Raw genomic sequence first — 18,967 nt, 5'->3', positions numbered from 1 at the left:
GTCTTAAGCCGGATTGTATATCCGACTAATAAAAGTTATACTCGTACTATAGGTGCGAGATAGCAAGAAAGAGTACGCAAGGACGGTGTTGGAAACCGATCCCGATCAAGGGTGAATACGCCCCACTTTTACAAACTTGTTTTCAAATAAATAAACGTGTTATGTGTAAAACTTTACATGAGACTAAGTGTCTCTAAAAACATTACGAATAAGAGTAAAAGCCTAGCCCTCAGGCTGTAGTATACTTTTGTCTGGATCCTTACATATGTGGTTAAATGCGGTGGGCACATCGCACCACGCCTGGTCACGACCTCCAGCCACGATGGGCCGACCCAAAGTATGTTCGAGTGAGAATGACTTTGTGTATATTTATTGTACCTAAGTATGTCGGGACGCTGCGGTGTCTTGCTGGGGTGACCTATGTAGAGGCTCGAGTTTATAATGATATTGTTTTAACTTATGTTATTCCTAAGCCAAGATGGGCCGAGACACGCGTAACCCTCGAGGGGTAACAAAGTAAAATGTTTTCGATGGCTCGGATAATTTTTGTTAAAAAGATAATATAACTAAATGGTGGTTTTGTAAATATAAAACAAGTAAACGTAAATGGAACTTTCGTTCCATCTTTTGTTTTGTAAATATTTTACAACTTTGATCCTTTTAATTATAAAGACTTCTGCTAATTAACCGTAACTCTAATTTAATTACAATTATGGTACCAACTATCGAGTCGCACTTCTAGGCCTAAGATGGGGGTGTGACATTAATGTCCCAAAACGACTAATCTACATAGAATCAAGTTGCATCGATATAGACAACGACATCAAGTGATCCCAAGACGAGCATAGGTGGTCCCCAAAAGACCACGGGGATATCTCTTAGATAGCACTATAAAGTGGTCCATTAGAAAACCACTATCTCTAACATCATTGTATATGTGAAATTTATGTATGTAAGGGGTCTCGTTCATGATCTAAGAAAAATACTTTAGGGGAGGTGTTTTCACTCTCTTACTTACTCTCATCGACATCTTCACTGCATTCAACCTAAAATCTTTGATAAAGTACTGCATATTATCATTTATCCATATTCGGTGGTATTTGCTTTAACATTGATGTCATCCAGTTTCAGGAACCCATTTTCTTATTTCAATTTGTGTGGCTTTGTTTTAGATAGCAACAACATTTATGACGGAAGCAAGCGAACAAGTATTGGAAGTAACATTGGAGGACGAAGAAATTGAAATCAAAGATGGATAAGATGAAGGTTTGTTACAAAAAGTCATTCAAGACGAATTGGGGGATGATTTCTTGGTGAGAAATGGGAAATTGTTGTTGAAGATGAAGGACTGACAAGAGTAAGAAGCAAGATTGAAAGAAGTGCAAGAGAGTACGAGTAAAACAAAAAACAAAAATACCAAGTTATTTTATTATTAGTGTTTTAACAAAAAAAAACAAATTTTTCCACGTAAAATCCCACATTTCCCTCTAACTTTGTAGGTATAAGGATTTGAAGTTTTGAACCCACCACCTTATTTTTGAAGAGGTAAACATTGTACTACTAGACCATTAGGTCTTAGAGAAAAAATAAAAAAAATAACATCTTAGTTGTTAACTCTATTTTTAAACAACACCGAATTCTTGTATACATTTTTCAAAACCACCTTAAAAAAAGAAAGAACTTTCATGATGCCTCAAAAGGTGAATGCCAAGAAGACATTTTTAAGCCCGTATGTAGTGGTAACCATTCACTTACGAGCGTTATGTGATATCTGGCAGACGTGTCATAAAGGGAGCTTTATACAAAAAGTGGTGTAGTGATATAAAAGCCACAACCCCTTCCCCTTTCAATCATTACATAGTTATTAATTAATTATTATAATTTAAATTAAATATAGATTGTAGGAAAATAAATGATTGGTTGAAGGAATAAAATAGGGAAAGTGCCTTCACCAAAACACCAAAGGCCAAAAAACCTTATAACGTCCTGGGGAATAGTGTTTCAGGCGTTATGAAACATTCTCTCCAAAACTCTAAGACCATGTGTAGTCATAACTTTCTATCCTAGGCGTTATGCGTCATGTGTCATGTGACGTCCAGTCAAAGTTATGTTTTTTTTTGTTGCAAAAAACGGGTGTAGTCAGGCCATATGTAGTCATAACTTTTCACCTCTAGACGTTATGCGTCATGTGACACCTAGTCAGAGTTATGTTCAAAACGCCGGGTCGGCTGGGGGGGGTGCTCCCGACGTGATCTTTCATAACGCACACATAACGTGCCAGCACGCTTGGTCTAAGTATGATCTAATTAATTGTATGGTCAAGACATTTTTTTCATATGTTGAAATTGTCAAAGTACCGCATATGGGGTCAAGTCGTAAAGAGAAAATTTTTTTTTGTTTTCAAAATGTTAATCATTAAATAGTTGACAATTTGAGTTGAATGTCAACTCAACCATTGCCATTCATTTATTTTGCTTATTCTACACAAAAAAAGACAATTATATTAGCCTCTATATAGATCAAAGACACACACCAGCACATAAACACAATTTCTAAAAATGAAGTTCAGTAGCGTTACACTGATCCCTACTAGAAACCAATGGTCGATCTCCGTTGTTCTTTTTACTCTAGTCCTAATTTCTTCAGAAGCAAGAATACTACATACCTCCCCGAAAACCGAAGTTTACAACCCACTAGTGTCACATGTTATGGTTAATAACGACTTATATTTATATGGGAAGATACCCTACTAATAATATGCATTATATTTTTCATATTGTTGATTTGATTATTTGTAATTTTAGGTATTTTAGAAAAATCATAAGAGTTTCTATGAGGTTTTTGAACTTGTTTTACTTCTTATTTGCATGGGTTTACAATGTAAGTGCATTCGAGGAGTACTTCACTAGCTTGCATGTGAGCCAAAAGCCAAAACGTATGTTTCTAAAAGCCTCCTAGGAACACTTATGATGGCGAGATTTAGCACATGTAACACATGCATAAATGTTTTTTGTTAGCCGTGCGTAACATTGATTAGTTTTCTTTATGCAAGTTTTTTTTTGTTAGTGGGCACATATAATAGCATATATTAAGAAAAAATGATCGTTACATTGGGTTATTAAGAGTTTTGTGTGGATTTTCAAATTGTATATGCCCTATCATGTGTGTGTGTTAATTTACATGTACATTAGTTTCTTTTTGTTTGTGTATATGCAGGACCCATTTATACAAGTAACGAACAAGACATTCCGAGAGTGAGTCAATTCCCGTGGCGGTGGCACGGTGCGAGTCGGGGTAATTGTTGGAAGTGCTGGCGGTTTTCGCCTATGCCACCTCGTCATCGTCACCTGTTGACCATATGGTTGGGCTGAGCTACGTAAGTACGTATGCTATAAAGTGCTTCATTTTTCATGTATCGTTGTTCATGAACCTTTTTGAGGGAATATTTAATTATATGTAAACTCCCATAATTAAGGCCTGCGATATTATTATGTGTATTTAGTTGGACACTTATTCATTTGGGGTCGTATTATTCATCTTTGTTTTATTTTATATATATCGTTTGTTTGAAACATAACATATTGTTAGCACACTGTAAGGAAATTGAAGTCAAAATAATGTATGAACTATGAACTGATAATTTTAATTTATTTTAATTTGTAAGTACTAGTAATATTTTTTATTTGAACCAACGAATCCTTTAAATGGGCTACTAGATAAATTAGTCATATCGGGATATATTCGTCTTAGCTGAAGCTCGTTGTCTCAGGTTTTAACTACCTTTAAGCCTCATATACAATACCTTCCCCATATTCTAATCTTCTATTTTCCGGTAGCTAAAGCTCGGCGATGGCGGCGGTCTGCCGGAATATAGAGATATGTGTGTTTTTGCTAGCCCGATAGCAACATAAAGTAGTCCATTAAAATACCGTGATCTCTAACGCCGTTGTAGATGCAATTTCTATGTATGTAATTATGTATACACTATTACTGAATAAAACGATTTATTTTTATTTTTTTAATCATAGTGCAATACATAATTTATATAAATAAATAGCAAAAGTTGTAACAACCTAACGTAGTCAAGGGGGAAGAAAAAGGAAACAAAGAATTAATTAAGGGAATAAATAAAAGAAAATATATGATTTTCATACTTCCCCTTAATGTCAAACATTTGTTTGCATAAATACTAACAATTTTTGTCTAGTATTGTATTTTTAACTACTTTGAGGCCCGTGTATTACACGAGTAATTGATGAAAGTTTTATACTTTAACCATTAAGTTAAATAAAGTTAAACAAAATGATCATATATTTTATACAGTTACAATTTACATCAAAATCACAGAAATTACATAGCTATGATTACACAAATATGTTACAAATAAGTTAAACTTTTTTTGTACACTACATTTGTGATTATATGGGCTGCTATATATTTTTTTATCACAAATCAAACTTTTTAGTTTATGTCTACCTGTAACTCTTGATATGGTAACATATAGGTTTTCTTATAACTCTTGATATAGCCACGTATAGTTGTCCGTGTGACAAATAAGATTCTTCAAGTACATACCACCCTCGATAAATAATAATATATCCATGAAACTAACAAAAAAATATATTCAGACACATAAAACATCATACATTTTAATCAATTAACATGGTTATCCAAAAAACCAGATTACCTGAACCTTGATTATATAATCATCCTCATAATCTTTAGAATTTGAAATTGATTGATCATGATAAATTTGATGTTATTAATATTCTGTGTATGACAAACAATTGTATAATCAAGCAACATATAAAATCAAAAATTAAAATATAACAAATTGATTTTTTATTTCATTTAATGGAAAATGACAAAGACATACTAAACTTAAAGCCATGTTCAAATAAAAGTGATTATTCCGAGTTAGTAGAATATTAGAAGATTTAAAGTACATAAAATATAAAAGTGACTAGTTTGAGGCCCGTATATTACACGGGTAATTGATGAAAAATTTAAACTTTAACCATTAAGTGAAATACATTTAACAAATTTATCATATATTGTTAATACAATTACAGTTAACATTAAAATTAAAGAAATTAGATAACTAAGATTACACGAATATGTTACAAATAAGTAAAAACTTCATTTTACACGACATTCGTGATTGCATTAGTAGGTATACATTGTTTATCAAAAATCAAAATCTTCAGTCCATGTCTTCTATAAAACTCTTAATAAGGTAACATATAGGTCTGTTTATAACTCTCGATATAGCCAGGTATATTTGTCCGTGTGACAAAAAAGGTTTACCAAATACATACCAACTCTAGATAAATGATAATATATCCATGAAACTATTCAAAAAACTATTCATACATATAAAATATCATAGCTTTTAATCAATTAATATGATATCATTTAAGAACATCTGCTTATGTTTATAAAAAAAACACGATTATCCCAAAAATCATATTACCTACACTTTGATGTTATAATCATCCTTGAAATCTTTAGAATTTGATATTGATTGATCATGATAAATTTGTTGTCATTAATATTCTGTGTATGACAAAATTTTAATTGATTTTATAATTTATAACTAAAAATTGTATAATCAAGCAACATAAGAACCGAAAATTAAACTATAACAAAATGATTTGTTTCATTCATATGAATGTAATTACCAGGAAAATGACAAACACATACTAACCTTATAACCATGTTCAAATAATAGTGATTATTCTTTGTTAAAAGAATTATAGAAGATTTAAAGTTGCATAAAGTGAAGGTAGTGATTGTTATATATAATAGTTGGAAGTAGGACTGTCATTTTTACCCGTAACCTGAAACCCAACCCAAGAAAACCCGAACCCAAACTAACCCGACTCGAGAAACTCGAGCCTAAGAAAATACTAACTCGAACCTGAACCAAAGTAATTCGGGTTGGTTCTTGGGTCAGAATTCTAGGTTTCGGGTCAACAAAAATAAACTTTTAGGTAGCGTTTGGTATGCAGGAATGACAGGAAGAATGGAATGATTCATTACGTGGGAATGAAAAAAATAGTGTTTGGTTGCTCAATGGAATGAAATCACCCATTACACATGGAATCCTATTCCATCAAAACCATTCCTTCCCAACCCCTTCTTTTTTTTTTCATTCCATTCCTCCTTCACTCTACTTTCTCAACACCACCACCACCTCAAAACAACCACCACCACTACCATCACCACGACCACCACCTGACCGCCACCATCTCCGTCGCCACCACCTTCGCCGCCACCACCACCATTGTCGCTGCCTAACAACCACCTACGCCGCTGCCACCCTACCATCGCCATCACTACCGATGCTACCACCACCACCACCCACCACCAAAACCACCCCGCCTAACCACCACCACCACCATTTTCGTCGTCGGAGCTACCACCACCGTCGCCATCTCAGTTTTTTTATTTTTAGTTTTTTTTAGTAATATATATATATATATATATATCGGGACAGAAATATTTTTATTCTTTCTATTTCATTCCTACAATTGTTTTTGGATACCAAACAGCATAAAGTAATTATTTATTTAATTCCCAGAGGTTAACCAAACAAGACAAAGGAATGGTAATGGTCCATTTCATTCTCTTGTTCATTCCATTCATTCTCTCATTCCATTACTTCCAACCAAACATAGTTTTTAAATCATATATATTTTTAGGTATTAAAGGCTAAGACTTAGTCACTGGCGTTATCGGGATTTAGTCCAAGTCGATTGTTCTCATTCCACATATAATGAATCGATTGTTTAATTTTATTATTTTGAATATAAACCATAATAAACACTTTAATTATGTAATAACCAACATGTAACACTGACATGACCTCAATTCGTTGTATTTGTATAGTTTAATACAATATACGAATTATGTAAATAACTGATGAAAACGATATTTTAGGTTTCAATATCCTGAATGATTTTTGGAAAACGAAAATAATGGAATGGGACTGAACCAATTTTTTTGGTTTAAAATATCAAATGCTTTTAATTAAGTAATTTATCTTATAAGACATATTAAATTAAATATAGTTGAATGTATAGAAAAAGTATAAATCATGTCATAACATATGTTTCTGAAGCATTTTTGTATGAGTTATGGAATAAAATATTGAAAACTAAATATTGATATTCTTATTGCTAAAACCCTTTATACTACACAAAAGAGTCATATAAATAGATGACAGATAGTTCATAGAGTAAATCGTTATACATATAGATTATAATTATACTATTCAACTTCAATGATTTAATGTTAAACACCAAGATATATATGTATAATATGTATTCTTTATGTTTGTAATATTTATACAAAATATTTATAGAAAATTAAGAAAATACACATTTCGTGAGTTCAAATGCATATGAGAAAATTTTAAATTCAAATTTGAAACTAATCTTATATATAAAATTATGCACTACTGTTTGAATCATTGCTTAAAAAAATTTGTAGTTTACCGTACAAATTAAAATTCTTCGACAATATTGCACCTTTATTTTTTTAATTTGCAATTACTTGTGACTTTCAAATTTTATTCTAACGGGTCTGCAACTTCAATTTTGATATTTTCTTATTTCACCATTAATGCTAATGACTAATTCAGTTAGTATTTACATTTAATAAACATAAACTTGGATTCATATATTGAAATGATTTAAAAAATAAGAACTATATATGAAAATTTGTTGAAAAATGGTGAGGAGGGCTATAAGCTTGACAAGTGGCAAAAGTTGTAGTCTTTTATTAGAATAGATAGATTATTTCCAGTTAGCAGAATATTAGAAGATTTAAAGTTGCATAAAGTGAAGGTAGTAATTCTTATTTATAATAGTTGAAAGCATCGGATAAGGAATGTTTAAATTCGGATACTAATCACGTGTTATTAGTTAATATTTTGGGAGTTGTCGGATTATTTAATTAATCGATATACATATTTTAACAACTTATAGAACAAAAAAAATCAAAGATTTCGGATTTGTTAGAAGCATGGTAAATGACTTTTAATCAGATTAGCTATTATTTTATATTAATATGAAAAATATATGTTTCTGAAACATTTTGGTTTGAGTTATAGAAGAAAATATTGAACTAAATATTGATTTTCTTATTGAGTTAAGTGTCATTTTCATACTTGTGGTTTGCTCAATTATGCAACTTTAGTACATTTTTCGAATTTTTTGCAACTGGACACTTCACGTTTCAAAAACATGTCATTTTAGTACTTTTTTCTAACCCCGTTTATTTTGTCCGTTAAGTCGGGGGTAAATTGGTAATTTCATTTATTTTATTTACTTTCTTTTTTCTTTCTAAACTATATCCCCTTACATCTTTAAACTTTAAATCATAATCCCTGAAAACATCGATCATATCATCTGGATCCTCTCTTCATCCAATCCCAAATCTTCAAACCCCTTATTTTTCCATTCTATCACCAACGACAAGGTCTTTAGCTTTCAACCAACCACTCACAATTATTTATGATGTATTACAACGCACACTTGTTGAATTGGTAAACTTAGAAGATATGGTGAGGAATGGTAAGCTAAAGAAGTGGATAATTTCCTTACACAAGTCGTCGGCGTCGGCACCGGAGAAAAAGAAGCCTCTAGATGAATTCATATGTACGATTTCCGGCTTATTGATGGTTGATCCGGTGGTAGTTTCCTCTAGCCATACGTTTGAACAGAGGTATGTCGAGAGCTTTATTTTGTTCCATTTAAACTAGACGGATCCAAGCCCGATTTTTCAACGGTGAATTAGCTCTTAGAATGGCGATTCGTAGCTGGTGTGTCCACGAACAAGCGATAAGGGTTCTGATGATAGAAGTGATGAGTATAATTCAGCCATATTTGTGAAATCAAATTGCTTGATTGTTGATTGTTCAAAGTCAGACAGAGGGGATTTAGGGTTTAAATGATATCCGACGTTTTGATTTAGGGATTAGGGTTTAAATGATATAAAGGGTAAGTAGTTTAAAAGAAAAGAGAAACTAAATAAAATTATCAATTTACCCCTGACTTAACGGACAAAATAAACGGGGTTAGAAAAAAGTACTAAAATGACATGTTTTTGAAACGTGAAGTGTCCAGTTGCAAAAAATTCGAAAAAGGTACCAAAGTTGCGTAATTGAGCAAACCACATGTATGAAAATGGCACTTAACTCTTTTCTTATTGCTAAAATCTTTTATACTACACAAAAAAATAATATAAATAAATGACATATACTTCATATAGTAAATCGGTATACATATAAATTATAATTATAATATTCAACTTCAATAATTTAATGCTAAACACCGAGATGTATATAGTAGGTATTCTCCATGTTTACAATATTTGTACATAACGTTTGGAGATAATTAAGAAAATATACATTTTTCTGAGTTCAAATGCATATGAGAAAATTTTAAATCCAAATTTGAAACCAATCTTATATTAAAAAAATTATGTACTGCTGCTCGAATCTCAGTTTAAAAACAATTTGTAGTTCCAATACAAATCTGAATACTTCGACAGTGATACACCTTTATTTTAATTCAATTTGCAATTACCCATGACTTTAAAATTTTATTCTAACATGTTTGCAACTTCAATTTGATTTTTTCTCATTTTCTTATTTCAAAATTGATGTTAATGAATGAATGGGCTAAGATTTGCATTTAATAAAATCTGAATTCATATATTGAAATGACTAAAAAGATAAGGATCGGTTGAAAAAAATGTGAGGATGGCTAAGAAATTGACAAGTGGCAAGAATGAGTAGTCTTTTATTAGAATAGATAGATATGTTGTGGAGACAATATGGGCTTTTGGAGTGTTATTGGGTTGATTAGCTGGATGGCTACTTATGGGCTTGGATGCTAGCTTGGACCTAAAGCATGAGATGAGAAGGCCCAACCTATATGGGTTTATTAAAACCAAAGAAATATTTTCTATTTTTTTGGTTGGTTATTTTTCATCTTCTCGATTCTCAATTTGGCTCATGTTTTAGGGTTCATCGATTTTGTGTATCTGTTTATGAGTCTAGATTTGTATGTTATCTTATGTCGGTGTATTTCTGATTCTGATCCGTTCATATAGTCGGAATCATATAGTTTTCGTTCTTCCTGTTTGGGGGTTTGTAAACACTTAGCCTGGTTAATAATTTGGTAATTCTTTAGATTTTGTGACATGGTATATGTGTTCTTTATCCCCATCTTTAAAATTTAACTAAAAAAAGTACAATTTCTTTAATTTATACATCATTTTCTAAAATCCTCCCCCAATCAATCTTCCATTCTCATCTCTATATTTATTTTTTTATTATTTTTTTCTCTTTCTTCCATTAAAATCTTAATTCATAATTATTTTGCCATATAAATTGATTTCTAGTATGTATTTATAGAAGGGTAGTTGGAAATATAGTGTTGTGACAACACTTTAAATTTGGAGGCTTCCTATACCATTTCACTAAAATTTAGAAATAAAGTTTGGAGATAGGGAATGGATTGGAGTGGCTATTTAGGTGACTTTTCTAAATTTTAGAAATGGAGATGTGTATAGATAACCCATTGGGAATACTCTTAAGTTGGAGCATGAAGGTCACAAATGCCTAACTTGCCAAATAAAGTAGGAAGTTATTGCATTCCAGGTGCTTTTGTTAGGAGATTGACAAGTTGCATTTTCGTGTGAATGTGTATAGATCTGACTTCTTTAGACTCCACTCTTATTTTCACAAAGCAGCTCCATCTCAACATATTTTGTTCTTTTATGAAACACAGGATTGTTGGTTATATGCTGAACTGCGAGGTTGTCGCGGAATAATGTGGTTGGGCCATATTGATTAATACCAAGCTCTTTTAGGAGCCATCTCATCCATAATACTTCACTAACCGTGGATGCCATAGCTCGTTATTTAGCTTTAGCCGATGAACGGGAAATGACAGTTTGTTTCTTCGATTTCCATGAAATTAATCGTCCTCCGAGTAAGAGAGCGTAACCTGTCCGAGACCTTCACTAGGCAACACCGATGTTACTCGCAACATAGTATCTAGAAAGGTGAAGAACAAATGTGCCGTACAAGTAAAAAAAACACACACAAAAGTCCAAGTTATTTCTTTTTAGCAACAAATTTTTCTATGTAAAATCTCCCATTCCCCCTAACTTTAAATATAAAATAAAAGAATCCAACTATAATAGAGAGACAAGTAAGCATGCAACAAGTTGTATCGCCACCCCTTTGAATGCCAAAAATCCTACTGAAAACAAAGTTATAGTTCTTCAGCGTCGATAAGTTACCGTGCACACCCTACTGGACTATTTTAAAAACGTAGCAACATCGAGGGCAAGAGACCCAAATGTATCGAAAGCAAAAGAAATGAATGTGTGTTGATTCTCGACACATGCATTCTCGTGCTTAGCAATTTTTCATGATTTCATCTTTAACACGACCTACCTTGCAACAAACCCGGTATTTCTATGCACGACAAGAGAAGACACTTCAGTAAGGTCCACACAAGTATTCCCCATCCAAACACAAGAACGTTCGTTGGTCGAAGAACAATTAGTTCAAACATCAATTTATTTTTGAAGAGACAAACACTAGACTATTAGACCATTAGTTAATGAGAGAAAGTAAAACATATATTTGTTAACTCTATTTTTAAACATCATTTTGTTATTTATTTTTTCAACACCACCTTAAAAAGGAACTTTCATAATGCGTCAAAATGTGAATGGCAATAACACATTTTTAAGTATGGATGAGCATTTTGTCTCAAATACCCATACTCGTACCCATATTGTATTCGTACACGCTCATGTATCCGTACCGATTACGTTATTCAGTATGGGTATTGGTACTCATTTTTGTTGAATTTTGGTATAGGTACAATTGTGTACATGTACGATACGGGTACATTTAGTATTTTGTACCTGTTTATAGTATGTAAAGGTTTAATTAGGATTCTTCATATTTAATTATAAAATAAATTATCCAACCATGTTATTATTAAACATGTACCAAACGTTTCTTCAAAATTAAATAATATAACATCCAAGACTCAAACCAACAAACAAATCACTTAAAGTCGACGACCGAATTATGGTTTTTCAATACTATCTTATCATTAAATCGATGGCCAATTTGGTACATGTACTAATTTGGTACCCGGCACGTACCTGTGAAAGTAGCGATACCCGGGCTAATTCAGGTTGTTTGTTACTCGTACCGGTTTCAAGATCGTCGAAGATTTGGAAATAAAAAAGTAAAGTGGTACAAAAACGGAACCGTACCGAAATACCCGTACCATATCGAAAATTTGGTACAAGTATTGGTACGTGTTTTTATTGATTTTCGATAGAGTACAATCGAGTACAGATACAAGTACAAATTCGGATACAGGTGTTGTCCCACGGTCATCCCTATTTTTAAGACATTTTTTCCCATACGTTGAAATAGTCTAATCAGGACCGCGTACAGGGTCAAGTCATAAAGACAAACTTTTTATTGTTTTGTAAAGTTGATTAAATACATGGAAATTTGGGTAGACTTTCACCTCATTGCCCTTCGTTTATTGTTCCTTATTTTCTATGAAAAGACAATCATATTATCCTCTATATAAATCAAACTAACACACCAGCATATAAGCCCAATTTCTAAAATGAAGTTCACTAGCGTTACATTGATCACTACTAGAAAACAATGGTTGATCTTCATTGTTCTTTTTACTCTAGTCCTAATTTCTTCAGAAGCAAGAAAACTACAAACCTTCTCAAAACCCAAAGTTTATGACCCACTAGTGACACCTGGTATGGTTATTAATAATTTATATTTTTGTGAGAAGATACTACTAAATACTAATAACAAACATTATATTTTTCATATTGTTGATCTTTTGTTTTTCTTTTTTGTATTTCTAGGTGCTTCAGAAAAATTTGAAGAGTTTCTAGTGGTAGTTCACAAACACTATATTTGTGCGAGATGTTACATATGTAACATGTCACACATTTTTTTTTGTTAATCGTGTGTAACATTGATTAATTTTTTTATTCTAGTTTTTTTGTTACTGGGCACATAATAACATATATTACACTGTGTTAAAAAATATTGTGTGTTACACTGGGTTTTAAAATAATTAATGTCTTATACATTGGCGGATGCAGGCATATGTGAGGGGGTGGTAAGGTCCCCACTCAATTATTTATAATATGCATATGTATTAATATTTTTAGTGAACTTTGATTAAAATAGAAGTTCCCCCCTTTACGTTTTTTTTTGTTACCCCACATCCTCCCAACTTCTAGCCTAAATAGCCCAGCCCATATATATTTTAAAAAGCCCAATTTACATTGTTAATGAATTATTGATAGGAAAAAACTAAAACCCCTAAAATATTAATGATCATATCAAAAAAAGAGAAGACGGCAAGCTTTAAACGTCACGACCATTGAAGCTTCAATCAACTAAGGTTCATATGATTTTTTGTTTCTTTGTTTATCAATTCTTTATTTCTTTGCTTTGGGTAATGTTTTGTATACAATAGCAATTGTTTATTGTTAAAATTTGATCATTTAGAACTTAAAAGTTATAATTCATATTATTAGTTTTATTTTATTTGTTTGTCACTTACTTGAATACTGTGAGAGTTATTTTACAGTTTACAACAATAGTTGTATAATTTTTGAATTTTTGATATTTTAATGCTTGAATTTATTGTCTTATAGGTGCTATGGAAAGTTTTTATAAACCAATATCTGGACCTAGTTTAGTTGATCTAGATAATCTTCCTTGGGATCCCGCTGATAGGAAAAGAATTTTGGATTACCACCCAAATCAAAGAGATGAGACACGGAGAAAGTATTGGATTAATGAACCTTGCCAACCACGTGGTCATAAGTTCCCAAAAAGAAAGTTGGGAAGTAAAGAGCAACATTTCAGTCTCACTTGGTTTGATAAGTATGGTAATTGGTTAGAGAATAGTATAAAAGCAGACAAAGTATTTTGTTTGTGTTGTTACTTATTTGCATATCATGTTGGAAACCAAGGTGGGCGTAATGTATTTTCAAAAGAAGGATTTAATTCTTGGAATAAACCAGAAAGATTAGTTTCACATGTGGGTGATGTTGGTAGTGCTCACAATAAAGCACTTAAAAGATGTGAAGATCTACTAAATCAAAAGCAGTCTATCCCCACCGTTTTTCAGAAGCAAGATGATATTGTGAAGAGAGCAAATTGGCTTCGGCTAAATGCTACTATTGATGATTGCAGATTATGTTTGAAAAGCACGTTATCCTTTCGTGGTCATGATGAAAGTAAAACGTCTCTTTGCAAAGGAAACTTTTTGGAAATATGGGACCTAATTTATAAGCATAATGAGGAACTTCGAAAATTACCAAAAGCTGCAGGTAATAATAAGTATTTATCTCCAAGTATTCAGAAAGATGTTGCTAATTGTTTTGAGGAAGAAGTTCTAAATTCTATTTTCAAAGAAATTGGTGATGATATATTTGCTTTGCTGGTTGATGAGTCTAGTGACTTGTCAAAAAAGGAACAAATGGCAATTGTTTTGCGATATGTTGATGTACGTGGACTTGTTAAAGAGAGATTTGTTGGTCTTGTTCATGTAATGGAGACACTTCTTCGGCCCTCAAGTCTGCTATCGACACTTTTTTTTTTTGCTAAATATGGATTAAGTTTTAAAATGTTAAGAGGTCAAGGATATGATGGAGCAAACAATATGTGTGGTCAGTTCAATGGTTTAAAAGCAAAGATCTTAGAAGAAAATAACTTGGCATATTATGTACATTGTTTTGCTCACCAGCTTCAGTTAGTAGTTGTGACGGTTGCAAAAAAAACATTTAGGTGTTGTGAACTTCTTCGATAATATTAGCATTTTGATGAATGTGGTTTGTGGTTCTTGTAACGAACAGATATGCTCCGTGAAAATGAAAAAGAGAGAGTAGAAAAAAAAATTGGTAGTGGCATACTTGAAACAGGGAGTGGATTAAACCAAGAGCTTTCTTTTATACGACCCGGTGATACAATATGGAATTCTCATTACAAAACACTTTTACGTTTGGTTGATATGTTTCCCTCTATCATGAGAGTCGTTGAACATGTTACACAGGAGTGCACTAACCCTTCTACCCAAAATCAAGCAATCAACATGTTAGGTTTTTTGAGCTCGTTTGAATTTGTTTTTTATTTGCACTAGATGTTACACATTCTAGGACTCTCAGATATATTATCATGATCTCTTCAAAGAAAAGATCAAGATATTATGGAATCTGTTTTATTAGTTGAATCAACTAAAAGAAAGCTGCAAGACTTTAGAGAAAGTGGTTTTAATCCACTATTAAAGAAAATTCATTTATTTTGTGGAAAAAACAATATTCAAATATTGTCACACCCTCAAAATCCACTAACGGAGTTTTACCGTCAGAGGGTGTGAACTAACAGGATCGGAATCATCAGTTATAATCAAACCATAAAATAAAGTTTCAAAACCATGAAAACGTTTACGAGTAAATAAATGCGGAAGCGTAAAAACCTTTAATCAAAAGTTGCGTCACGCAGGACGACTTAAAACCAATGATAACCGTTAAAAATAAGTTTTGCATAATTAGAATGTGTCAAGCAATGCATGTTCCTAAACCGCGCGCCCGCCTCGGCTACCTGAGAATAACATACTAAAAGTGTCAACACAAGGTTGGTGAGTTCACAAGTTATATAAAAATAAATCGTTTTGCGTTACAGCGTTTTGCGTTTTGCGTTACCAGATAGTGTTATGTCAATTATATATCTATAGGTAGCTAGCCTATAAAGCAAGTATTTACTAAGTGTTCGACACCGAAGCTGACTCGTTTATTAAGTGCCTTGTCACCAGGTCCTCCAGACCATGGTACGTGTTAGCCAAAATTACACCCGCTCGACCTCCAGTCGAGTTTAGCGTTGGGTGGGGTTTGTCAAACCCAGTAGTACTACTCAACAGCGACTCGCTATTCTAAATATTAACCGGTTCGATGTGTAGGACTTCAAATGTTTCGTTTGCCACTTAGCCTTTACAAGTGGTATATAATTTATAACAAAATCTTAAATGCGTTGTGGAGTATGTTATCTCCCTCAAGTGAAAATCGTTTGAAAACAGTTTAAAGAGGGGAAAGTGAAACTCACTGTTTGCGAAGAATTTCCCAAATTAAATCACCAAGAATGCGCGTCACAGAAAAACTCTCTCTAGCGTTCTAAAACAACAAAGAGATTTTTCTAAGTGTCGGAATATTATCGAGTCTCTAGACCCGGCACATAATACCTATGCACATAACATGTTTCGTGTTTCGTTTGTGAATCGTGTGTGACTTTAACAAGTGTATTTGTGACACATTACATGTGTAAGCAATCATATACGTGTCATGTATTCATAAAGTACATCACTAGCAATTTTTCCCCGTAAGGGCATTTTGGTCAAATCATGACAATTAACTAGCCATCATTCCCCATAAGGGCATTTTGGTCAAATTATGACAATCAATTAGCAGTTATTCCCCGCAAGGGCATTTTAGTCAAAACACGACAATTATCTTGCAATCATTCCCCTCAAGGGCAATTTGGTCAAAACACGATAATAAATTAGCAAGTATCATATTTCATGCATTTTCACAAAACTCAGCAGCTAGTTTCACCGAGACAGAAATTCTACTTAAAAGATTGTACTATTCCACCGATCATAGCATCTCAATTAATTTACCAAAAATCATCACAGAAGCATATATGTCTTAGGTTTCCAGAACATATTTTATTATATTTTTATTCCACATAGTTTTATCACAATCATCAAATCATTACAGCAAACTCATAACAGTCAAATTCATGCGCAACAAAATGTTATTTGCAATTCCCGTTAAACGAAAAATCCAATAAATGCAAGACCACTTGGGTTAGGTTCCTAACTCAATGAGTCAACTTCCAGAAGTGGAACCAACCCAATTGGTCTCGTAGTTCATGAGATATAAAATTTACAAAACAACCTAACAGCAGGTCTAACAGCTCAGCTTTGCACAACGCTTTTGTAAAATCATAAAAGTTAACTTCTACTTGTTCAAAAATTACAAGTTTATATTCTTTAGAAACTAGACTCAACCTAGTTTACTGTAGTATTAATAATCTCAACCAATTTTCATGTTTACACTTCGTTACAGTCACTTAAACATCAAATACACATTCTGTCCAGAAACTGTTTGCATCCAAACTCAACATAATAACAATCTATGAACTATCATGCATTCATATAACCCTCTAGACTCCATAAACACCATCCATGCACATCAATTACACATTACACACAAGATTAGGGTTTTTGTTTGAACTCAAATCAAAGACACAACAATCAACATGTTACAATATCAATTCTACTTATCAAATCATTACTCAATCAACAACAATCATATTGATTACATGTATATATGAAATCGGCAGCTTAGGGTTTACAATTAACCCAACAAACATCAAAATCAAGTAATAAGAATGTATAGGATAATCAATTATACCTTCCTAGCACCTAGTTCTTCAATCAAGGGCTTGATTTGGTGGTTGTATGTGTGTGTGAAGGTGACGGCAGCCAAGAGGGATGGAGGGGGTGGCTGATCGGTTTTGGGAGAAAGAAAAATAAGAGTTAGGGTTTATTATAACATAGTATTTATAGAATACTATGTTACACTTTAGCCCCTCCACTTTTAAGTATTACTTTTCCTAGCTTAAACTAACTTGTTTACATCTTGAGTTAACGTTTATAACCATGTTATCACACAACACATAAGTCTAACACATAATTATCACATAATTACTGTTTTGACGTTTTTCGTTTATTCATCAATCGTTTGCGTCAACTCGTTTGCGTTTCGGTGCAATTCCCGAAAGACTACACATGTAGTAAGTGTTAAGCGTCATTTAAACCCTAGTTTAAATATAATGAAGTGTGCGTTATAGATTCAATGATCTTAAGTTTGAATTGACGAAGTTGAGTTAACGGAGTTAACCTGAAATTGACGATTGTCACAAATATTGAACATGGAAGAAAAGTACATTAATGAAAGAGGTCACAGATCTAAAAGGCAAAGGTATGATTTCACCAATCAACATTACTATAACTTTGAGTGTTTTAACACCGTTGTTGATATGCTAATTCAAGAGTTTGGTGATCGTTTTAATGAGATAAACACGGAATTACTTCAAAACATGACGGCTTTCATCTCGTATGACTCATTTCTAAGTTTGATGAGTCGAAGTTAATGAGACTATGTGAATTCTATCCATATGATTTTGATAGTCGGGAAAAATCGCTCTTTCACATCAACTTGGCTTGTACATTGATAGTGTGCGAAAAGATGAAAGATATGCTAACTTGAATGGTATTGCCGATCTTGCTAGAGTTATGGTGGAAACAAAAAAACATATTTCATTTCCTTTGGTGTATCGATTATTAAAGCTTACATTAGTTTTACCTGTTGCAACCGCAACGGTTGAAAGATGTTTTTCGGTAGTGAAGAACGTAAAGACAAAGTTGCGTAATCGAATTGGTCCGGATTTTTTGAATGCTTGTGTGGTTTTTAGCATCGAAAAAGAAGCGTTTGAAAGTGTTACGAATGAAGCTGTAATTAATCGTTTCCAAAAGATGAAATCTCGTAGAGGACAATTGTAATATGTGTTTTGTTTTGTTTTGTTATATTTAATGAAGTCCGTTTTTACATTTTCAGGTCATGTATTTTTATTGGTTATATTTTACCCCCATTGAGTTAAATGTCTGGATCCGCCACTGATAACATGTCTGATCAGATTCGTAATTCAAGGGGTGTCTCCGAGAATTTACGTACCTCGGCCAAACCGAAATAAAAAGGCTCGTAGGCCATAACGAGTAATGCATATAAACTAATATTTTTAAACGAAATCGTT

The 18,967-nt window shown here is 32.7% G+C and overlaps 1 protein-coding gene across 1 annotated transcript; it reads left to right on the top strand.

Annotated features, from left to right (window-relative positions):
• The first annotated feature begins 12,683 nt into the window (after positions 1-12,683).
• LOC143567161 (uncharacterized) lies at positions 12,684-18,716 on the top strand. Its single transcript, XM_077053640.1, has 4 exons — positions 12,684-12,831; positions 12,943-13,005; positions 13,747-14,645; positions 18,345-18,716. The coding sequence occupies exons 1-4, from the start codon at positions 12,684-12,686 to the stop codon at positions 18,714-18,716; spliced, it is 1,482 nt and encodes a 493-aa protein (XP_076909755.1).
• Positions 18,717-18,967: the final 251 nt, after the last annotated feature.

Source organism: Bidens hawaiensis, unplaced genomic scaffold (assembly GCF_021521415.1).
Source record: "Bidens hawaiensis isolate Kalapana, Puna unplaced genomic scaffold, B.hawaiensis_p1.1 tig00023227_1, whole genome shotgun sequence".
Taxonomy (NCBI): Eukaryota; Viridiplantae; Streptophyta; class Magnoliopsida; order Asterales; family Asteraceae; genus Bidens; species Bidens hawaiensis.
This window is presented reverse-complemented; position numbering and strand designations above follow the sequence as displayed.